At 33.5% G+C, this 10,430-nt stretch overlaps 1 protein-coding gene across 1 annotated transcript; it reads right to left on the bottom strand.

Moving 5' to 3' along the window:
- Positions 1-301: 301 nt before the first annotated feature.
- LOC128211787 (ras-related protein Rab-28-like) lies at positions 302-8,655 on the bottom strand. Its single transcript, XM_052916850.1, has 6 exons — positions 8,297-8,655; positions 6,853-6,949; positions 6,391-6,479; positions 5,094-5,220; positions 3,875-3,978; positions 302-2,389 (listed from the first exon to the last, which is right to left on the bottom strand). Exons 1-6 carry the CDS (start codon positions 8,369-8,371, stop codon positions 2,207-2,209), a joined length of 675 nt encoding a protein of 224 aa, XP_052772810.1. The 5' UTR covers positions 8,372-8,655; the 3' UTR covers positions 302-2,206.
- Between the last annotated feature and the right edge of the window lie 1,775 nt (positions 8,656-10,430).

Genomic DNA, 10,430 nt, shown 5'->3' with positions numbered 1-10,430 from the left:
GCGAGAAAGTAAAATACATGAAAACAACCTTTTTAACACACATCTTCCACTATTACAATATCAGAGTAGGCGAGCTTTAAAGCTGCACTCTCACAGATTGAACGTTTTGACAACTTTTTTATTTTTGTCTTGGAACGAGCCAATTTTGCGAAAATCCATGGACACCAGTTATATAAGACTGCTGACAAAATATTAGATTGCAGATTTTTATATTTAAGTTCAAAAATTGATGTTTTATGCATTTTTCTTAAACCATTAGTAGCAATTAAAAGCATAAAACATTAAAATTGGAACTGATATATGAAAATCTATGATCTGATTTTTTGTCAGCAATCTTATATCATCGTTTTACAGATATATACGCAAAAATTTGCTCTTTCCAAGACAAAAAATAAAGAAGTTGTAAAAAGGATATAACTGTGAGAGTGCAGCTTTAAGGTACAGCCTGTCAGATTGGTAATTGCCTGGATTTTCAAATACTACTGCTTTTTATTTACACATTTGGCCGATTTTTCAGAACTTTGTTTAGATGTTAACAGCATTGTTGTTAACCTTTTAAGGTTAACTTTTAAAAAGCCAAGTAATTTTGTTGATAAATTTTGAAATATGGTAAGTGAAATCTAAGCATTCTCATTCACCAGAGTTACATTGTACGTACCTTTCACCTGAGTGACGTACCACACTCTGGTTCAAACGCCCCGATTCTGAGTACAGCTTTGCACTCAATTTGGCAGCGATTGAATCAGAGGTTAGATTTTATCACGATTGAACCTCTGATGAATGAGAATGTATCTAATGTGTGTGGTTTTTTTTCATTTCAGGGCTTTTTGTTTCTATTTTCTGACAGAATGTACTTAAAAATCCCCCAAAATGCTAAAACCAAAGCTAATTTGGCTGGTTGAAATTAATGAGTTCATTATAATCAACAGCTCATAACAAAATGTATCAGTCAACACATCCTCTAAATAATGTTTCATCAAATCAATATTGGAAAATATTAGACAAACAACTATAAAAATGCATTAACATTTAAAAGAATCAATGTCCTATCCATTTGCAAAAACTATCACAACCTAAAAAAACCTAACACTCTTTATCTACTGTAAATTGCTTTAATTTTGCATGAGTTTAATTTTCACCATTTAAAATGTATCATGAACTGATCAGATCGCGTATTTAAAACATAGCAAAATATTTGATTTCACTGCTGTTTTCCAATGATTGAATTTTGGCATTACAAACTGGGTAAAATCACCCTATTTAACTGTTTTATGTTATGTAAGTACAACATTTTCTGTTCTGAACATAACCGTTTTCACGAACGACATTTCTGCTCGGATGACTTACAAATGACTCTGTATTGTCCAAAATTAAAATTAATACAGTATCAAATAATTCACTCACATTTTTAAACCGTCTCAGAAAGTGTGTGAGATTGCTGACCTGATTGGGTGCATGTATTGACATGTGTTAAATGCAGAACACTTGAAACGCAAAAAGCAGTTATCGGTTTTATAGTTATTATATTAAGTTGAGTTGTCAGTTTTGCCAATATAGCAAAGACAAAATTAATCAAAAAGAAGAGAAATTAGCCGTAACAAAAAATTGCGAAAAATGATCATGCAGAATTACAGCAATCTAGTCCTTGAAAAGCATGTACATGTATACACAGAAAAACAAGACCCCATAAAATATTGGCCATTTTACAGACACATTTCAAGCATTTCAATAAAAAAAAAATACTCTACTAATTTGAGACACGATGTCTTTCGATGACCTGCAACTTTTAAACATTTAAACAGACACACTGAAAATTTTTGGTTGTCAATAAAAAAACTTTCTCACTGAACAAAGGCCTGTATATTTCAATTGCTTGCTGTTTTTAAACTGACATCTATAGACTATTAATAGTCTTTTAGAATGTCACAAAAACTAATACAATGAGGTCATTGTGGATGATAACAACCAGTGTCAAGCATTATAAACCTGGTCAATTCTAGCACATTTTTACCACACCGACCACACTGGGCTATGAACCCACCATCATGAAGTCACTAATAGAAGAAACTGATGCCAATCTCTACAACAGTCTTCCACTCTAGCACACTTATTATCACTAAACTGACCTTTTTGAACTAATATGGAAACCCTGACCAAACTCCTATAACAACCAATTGAATTCCTACACTACTTAGATCACATTGTCCTATTGCAGCGAGCAGAAACTACTCTTTGTTTGAGTCTGTGGTAGATGCCTCGCTGCTGATTCCTCCTGTTTACTGTAGTTTACTATTTCAGCTTTAACCACTCTATGATGTTGTTCAATGTCAGGTTTGGTTAGCTTAATGCCGAGAATTTCTGCAGCTATCTTTTGGAAACATATAGACACCTGAAATACAAAAAAAATGAACCCAAGACACACAAACTATTAACAACTGGATTCTGATGACAGGTTTAAGCTGGTGCACAATATTCAGGAGTTAGTATATCTAGATAACAAACATTATTGATCCATGTATCCATATTTGACGATTACTTACAGCCATTGAAATTAGACTTTTGGATGAACAAGCCCGAATTCTTATACTATTGCTTGGAATCAAATTTTTGAACAAGCCCTGCTATATAAAATTCAGAATTTGAGCAAGCCCAGAAGACATTTTACCAGTGCAGGGCTTGCCGGCTTGTGCTAATTTCGACACTGTACTTATCTGGTTAAAGTGTGCTTTGGACCCATGGCATTTATTGTGCATGAATTGTATACATGAAGTTTATGACATCATTCTTTTTTTTTTCATTACAGCTTTCTGATTGGATCTGTATAGGTGTAACATCAGATACCCATTGAATAAAATCATAAAAAAAATCAATATCAGCTGTTTCGTCTTATAACCAAACTTGATAAACAAGAGCTGTCACAGAGACAGTCGCTCGACTATTCCGCCGCTTTTTGGTGTATGGATTGAAAAGTTTTGGCGAAACATGCATGGATCACTGTTAGATTAGATTTCAATGCAATACATGATGTGCTGAGATATTTACATAAATTGAATATAAAATATTTGAGGTGGTACGCAAACTTTAACGTAAATTCTAAGTCGAAAAAGGGGTATAATTTTTTCAAAATGCTTAATAGAGTTACCTCCTCCTGTGTACAGGTTGGGGGTATGATGGTGAACAAGCATGCAAAGTTTCAAAGCCAGATGTCAATGGACTTTGAAAATATTTGAAGTGGTACACAAACTTTAACATAAACTAAGTAAAAAAGGGGCATAATTTTGTTGAAATGCTTGATAGAGTTACCTCCCCCTGGGTATAGGTTGGGGGCCTGATGGTGATTAAGTGTGCAATGTTTCAAAGCCATATGTCAATGGACTTTGAAAATATTTGAGGTGGTATGCAAACTTTAACGTAAATTCTAAGTAGAAAAAGGGGCATAATTTTATCAAAATGCTTGATAGAGTTACCTCCTCATGTGAACAGGGTGGGGGCATGATGGTGAACAAGTGTGCAAAGTTTCAAAGCCATATGTCAATATTTGAGGTGGTACACATTCTCTTACAAAAACTTTAAAATAAGTGGTTACGCCGACACCGACGCTCGGGTGACTAGGATAGCTCTCTTTATTCTTCGAACAGTCGAGCTAAAAAACCATAACTTTGTAAAATTTAACTTAAATCAGAACTCAATATAATAAAGTGGAAGGAGTGATGTATATTTTAGTAATCAAAATTTGACTTTTTAATGTACAAGACAGAAATCCATACGCTTCTGCCTGGCATCGAAAACTTTCAACAAGCCCTGCTTTATAAAATCTACAATTTGACCAAGGGTGAAGGAACCAGATCATTTTAACCAGTTTAAATATACTCACTGAATCACCAGTTTTGGCCGATACAAAGTGACTAGACATGCCTCTCTCCTGTGCAAACTTTTGATGTTTTTCCATCTTCACTGTTCTCATATGCTCCAGGTCAACTAGAAAAAAAACAAAGGCATTTAAGATATTTAATGTACAGGTAAGCTTGTCATATCATCCAGCCATTGTTATTATATACATAATATAAATAATGTAAAATGTTGATGACTTTTGACCCAATCTAGTTTTGGGACTACCGTATATTCAATAACCCCCTTTGATTTCCATTTACTTTATTTCAAGATTAGAATCAAAGTCTTTTGGTTGGTATAAATAACTGGCCAATGGAGTGAATAAATTCAGTGAGGAATGTCTTTAAATACACATAAGAATTATATTGCATATTAGGCCCCAAAATGTCGGAAAACAGCTCATTCAGCTATAAATATTTTTTGTTGTCATACACCCGACTTTTAATAAAGATTCTTGTATCTTGTATCTTATATCCCAGGTATCATTTGAATGGTTTATGCTTACTCAACTAGGTAACTTATATGTAAAATAAATGACCAAAAATACATTGTCATTGCACTTAGTAATTTTGTTCTTTATTTCAATTTTAACCTGAGATAGTTTTCAATCTTACACGACCAAAAAAGTGAGTTTGAGTAGTATTATAATATATAGTTTAATATATATACTTTATCTACTCCTAGAAATTCTCAATTGATACCAAACTATTATTGGGCTGTGTCCATAATTTACAAAATTGTACATACTTAAAATACCTGAAATTCCATCAGGAAATTGACCAGTCACAAGTTGTCAATCAAATGTCAGCTGACCAAGAATAGGGTTATATTTTGTAAGTTAACAAGTCACTGAATATTGTTAACAATACAACATACCCAACCTATCTTTTTTTGCCATATCAACAACTTTTATCTGACGAAAAGTATATAAATGAAACGCATTCTATCCTACATGCCCTCTAATAAAAAAGAAAGTTTCAAACACCTAGTTTGCATACTGGAACTTCTCAAGATATTGCAGGATCCAGTTTCCCAGATACAAACATATATATAAGATGGACTGAGGGTAAAGTCCCCAACACCTTCACCTTGTGCTGCGAAAATCAAAGACATTGTTAAACATCAATTCTTTCAGTAACATTCTGATACATTTATTTGTAAACCTAAATCGCTCTAAAATTATAAATCAATGAAAATCATACTTTTATTCCCCACCAGTGCTATGTGAGGCATTCGTTGGCTTCCTATCACCTTCTTAATCGACCCATACCAGTCTTCCAAGTTGTCAAAACTGTTGTGGTTCGTGATATCATACACAAGGAGCGCTCCCTGAAATGTTACGAGTTTTAGAATAGTTTGAATGTTACAAGCAAACACAATTCTATCACAAATAGAGAATCTATCATAAAGATGGAATACAGTGACTTCCCTTTCAAAATATATTATATTCAAGCGTTCTCATTTATTCTTGCATCTAATTATTGTTTTTTACAGATATTAAGTTCAAAGTTTATTTATTAGTCAGTATGGCAATAACAGAGAACATAAATATGCTATTGACCGACTGACCTATACAAATTTATGTTGATAGAAAATTTACATAGGAGAAAGTGTTTCAGCCAGGAATTTTGACCATTGTGTTGCGCATTGCTGACCTTTTGACTACCTAAAATACGCCTTGCTCTACTTTCACCTTACCTTATACACCCAGTGCCTTCTCATTTACATTTGGGAGGTTCTTGTGTATTAATTAATGATCATTTAAAAGCAAACACATGTCGTCAGCTCATTTAAGATTCAGTGGTCGAAATTAACACATTAGCCTGCAAGCCATGCACGGGTAAATATATATATAGCAGTGCTTGTTCAAAAAATTTATGCTAAAAAATAGTATAAGAATTCGGGCTTGTTCATCCAAAAGTCTAATTTCAATAACTGTAAATTGGTTAACTACCTGGTTTCTCCTAATCAAATAATAAGGTAACATGTCAGTCTTTATCAATGTCATTATTGAAACATCGCCAAACTGTCATGTAACATTTGTGTGTCTATACTCAAGCATCGTCAGCAACCACGGTACGTTCTTATGTTACACTTCATACATACCTTAGGATAATTGACAGACAAAATCTCATCAAAATGAAAAGGCATGACGCAGGAGAGACAATTCTTCTTCCAATGAATTTGCATGTTACACTAAAATATTATTCAATAACGTAACAGTCTCAGTAGCCTCCGTGGCTGTGTGGTCTTCACTACTGCCAAATTTTATTGTACTGAGAAGGCGGACCAAGCCGGTTCAACTTCGGCAATCAGTAGAACATTTTTTTACCATAAAGCATCTGGTACTTTGCGGAACCAATGAAACTGCCTCATTGATTATTTATGACTACAAGATTTTCAAGGCCAAATTGCCCATGGTACACAAGGAAGCATAGTGTAGTGTGTATCAGGGTTATCCGACAATGATATTAAAGGTGAATGGATTCATATACTTACATGGCAACCATAAACATAGTTTTCTAACATTGCACCTCCCAAAGTCTGTCCACCTATATCCCAGACTTGCAGAGCGACATTAACATTTCCTGAAAAAACATTTTTAGCATTAAACTTTATCAATGGGCATAAATGTCACAATGACATTACAATAATGTATCATTTGTCTAAATCACATTACATTTTATAATAAAATAGAAAAAGATCAAATGACACATACCGGTAATCTGTTATCTTTGAAAAACATTTCAACAAAATGATAAGCTAATGAAATAACGTTTCTTTTTGCTTTGTACCATGTAGAGTCTAATGCACTTCTTTGTTCATAATACCCACATACTGATAACGATCAAACATGCCTATTAAGGAAACATTCTTATCCAGATGGGGTAGTTGAATGCGCACAATATAGGTTGATGCCAAAAAATATAATTTAATCAGTAAAACATAAATCTAACATACCTGGCAAAACAATCCTTTTCAGGAAGAAATCCAGACCTATGGTCTGTTTATATTGCTTTCCAAACTGTTCCTGAGAATAGCGACTTGCCAGTGATGTCTGCAAAAGAAGTAGTTAAATAATCCATACATGAAACTCAACTGAAAATGTTATGAGTAACCACTAAATGTCAAGGTTCATGCTCATATTTGTTTAAAAAACTCCTACATTTGAACACAGTTGGACGATCTTGAAAGCCATCTTGAATAAAAAGAAATCACCAAAGGTCATCAATCCATTTTTAGTATAAGAGGGTCTAGGCTACCAAATATTCAAAAACATTTTTTATACATCAACATGCATATTGATTGACTTCAGCTACCAGACTATGATATTATCATTAATAATGATTAATAAAAATGATATAAAAAGAATATAAATCTTAAGAAAAACGCTGCTGTTATAGATCTGTTCACCTTTGGTTGCACTAACTGTTAAATGATAAATAGTCTTTATAAAAATGTAAGGCTAACCAACAGCATTATAGCTCAAACAATTTTTTTAAAAAGGGTCCCAAAAATAACGTAACTACTTTGGTAATGAGCATCAACTTTGGCAGTCATCGAAATTAGACTTTTGGATAAATAAGCCCGAATTCTTATACCAATGCATGGAATCATATTTTTGAACAAGCCCTGCTATATAAAATTCAGAATTTGAGCAAGCCCAGAAGACATTTTACCAGTGTCGGGCTTGCGGGCTTTTGCTAATTTTGACTACTGCTTTGGTATCAAAATCTTGCAAGTTTGATCCCCAGCTGTGTCAAATATATAAAACATAGACATTAAAAATTGTAAAACTCCAATGCCTGGTGATCAGCGTCTTAAGGTGAAAAAGGGAGGTAAATAGCGGTTAATTTAATATTTTTTCCCCCATTTTTTTCCATTTGAACTTACTTACTCACTTATCAAAAATAGTGATTTTTAACCCATACAAAGTAAATTATTAGATGTTCACTGATGATACTGTGATTCCCCAATGACAAAGTCATAAGCAATCCAAGACTGCAGATACCAAAAAGTGTGACATATTTTTTCATTGTTTACATTTTGTTATTACAATATTTTACATGCTTTGAAATGAGAGGGGGGTTAAATACTTCAATTAACTCAGCAGGAAGTTGAAGTTTGATATCTTTCCATGATTGTTTTTGTGAGTCAGCAGAGGAACAATACACATGTAGGTCAGGAAACCGGAAATAACAGTTTTTGTCGCGCGCTATCTTTATAATTTGACAGAAATATTTGGCATTTTCATGTGTACAATTTTGGCAATTAATATTTTGACACGCCAGAAAATATTCTTCGTAACACTGTCTTGCTTGCAAAAGGGACTTGCTCTCATTTTGTGATGAGCACATAACTTATGATTAAGATAATGAAACATAACCATAGTTTAGTGTTATACCTTTCCTGATGCACCATCACCCATTATAACTATCTTCAACTGCTTGTCAGGGGTTTCTTCTTCTGAATCAGACATTTTCAAATCTTATTGTTTCAACAATAAAAAGAATAAATGTAACAGTTTGCGTCAGGAATTTGGCCACATATCATCTTTCCTCCATGTTGGATTATTTACTTCCTTTGTTGCTGTGCAACGATGTAAACTTATGGATGCACAATACTGTGCACTTTAATTTCGCATAAGGGAGTTACTTTTTGATTGTTTATGTATTTACAATCAATGGTTATGTTTGTATTCTACTTATGTATCCAAAACGCCTAATGTTTGTTTATTTTTTCTGCGATTTCGAGCTGTCAAACTTTTTCGTGAAAACAAACAGTTGTAATAATCGCAACAGGTGCCTCTAATATAGTTAAAACGTCTTGTTTGAAACGGTCGGATTATCGATATCGCCTTATTCCCGCTTAAAATAAAAATTAAACTGAGATTCTAAAAGTAAATTCAACACGGCTTTCTGTTAAATAATATAAATGATATATATGAGCAATATCCACAGATAACGGGGCATTAGTTTGTAAAAAAACTTTTGGAGTTATTTACAGTTTTAGTTTAAAAAAAACGAAACCATTGAAATTAGTTTTTTTACCAACTGAAGCATAAACATAGTGATATAAATAAATAGCGTTTTGGTTATACATTTATATATTATAATAGAACATATAGCTGTTATGTATTTACAATATATGACCCATGAGAGCACAATATAATGGCACATCTAAGAATGAAATGATAATGCCGACTTGAGCATTGTCAACGTTAGCTTTTGGGAACAGTTTTGTCGAAGCGTTAGGAAAAACTAAACAGACAACCACACTCCGGTCAGACCATGCACAGACTACGCCATGTTTCACTTAAAGAAAAAACACATTGATTTTGAAATTCGTTTGAAGAAACTAGACAAACAACCGCACTCCGGTAAAAACAGGTATAGGGCTTTTGAGGATGCACAGCTAGACTACGCCATGTTTCAACTTAAGAAAAACATACACAATTTTAACGGAGAACAAGTTCTGTACCGCGTAATAAATCAGTTCAAACTGTAATCAAAATCAACTCGGGTGTTGTGAACACTTTCTTTGACAGTTTTGAACAGGCGACCAACTTTAAATTGATTTTGTTGTTTCAAGCTGATCTTTTTACTAATAAAATGTTATTTGCAAACATCAGATAGTTGTGAATGTGTGGAAGTATAAAATCACATTGCTTAAAATAAGGATCAATATGCAACATTCTATTTTATTATTTTATTTTATAGACATGCGTATTAAATTAAGACCAAAAAAAAAAAAAAAATGGTTTGTTTAGGGTAACCTTCCCAAAATCTCTAGGTAGGGTAGGTCGGGATTTTTTTATATATATTTTTTTTTCAAAATCTGTCGTAAGTTCAGAGTGTTTTCTTGCACATGGCAGTCTTTCCTACATTACTGTCATTGCCTGACTTTGTTTTATCATATAAACAATAATTCTGATTAAAATCTGCATTTATCCGCCCTTCGTAACTCTCTATTCGCTAACGAATATTTTTTTTTGCTCAGAAACGGAAAAAAAAAATAGTTAGGGTCGGCGCATTTTTATAGGTAGGGTCGGGTAACCCGAAACAGACATATTTTTTTAGGCCTAATACAATAAATGTAGTATTCAATCCAATTGCTTTCGTGTTGTTGTTTTTTGTATTGACCAGTCTTGGACCAATGGCGTTGCGTCATTTATGTTGGAGGCGTGGCATATATGTATATGTCCCGTTCTTGTTTAGTGTCATCATTGTGCTCGCCGAATGTGTATTACCCGATGGCATGGGTAAATAAGCTTAACCCCACCCCGCCCCCTGTTCGTGTCATCACTGAGTCACGAGCCACGGAAAAAAATCCTGGTCTAACCACTGCATATCAAATAATACTCAAAAGTTACTATGGATCACATAAATCTACTACTGACATAAAAATCATAACGTATTCGTGTTTTGGGTGAACATTATTGTCTATTGCAACTGATATATTGCCTTAAGTGTCCATCTTTACATCATACTTTTTCAAGAATTTATGTTGACGTCTTTTTTACACGTCAATTCAACTGA

This window comes from Mya arenaria, chromosome 12 (assembly GCF_026914265.1).
Source record: "Mya arenaria isolate MELC-2E11 chromosome 12, ASM2691426v1".
Taxonomy (NCBI): Eukaryota; Metazoa; Mollusca; class Bivalvia; order Myida; family Myidae; genus Mya; species Mya arenaria.
The sequence above is the reverse complement of the archived record's forward strand: the minus strand, read 5'-3'. Positions and strand labels throughout refer to the sequence as shown.

What these genes read in the sequence shown, in the direction of transcription:
- LOC128211787 (XM_052916850.1), bottom strand. Translation starts at nt 8,371, where the DNA reads ATGTCTGATTCAGAAGAAGAAACCCCTGACAAGCAGTTGAAGATAGTT. An exon ending in GTGATGGTGCATCAGGAAAG is followed by an intron (nt 6,950 to 8,296) that starts GTATAACACTAA and finishes CTTCTTTTGCAG; the next exon opens with ACATCACTGGCAAGTCGCTA. An exon ending in GAAAAGGATTGTTTTGCCAG is followed by an intron (nt 6,480 to 6,852) that starts GTATGTTAGATT and finishes ATGTTTTTTCAG; the next exon opens with GAAATGTTAATGTCGCTCTG.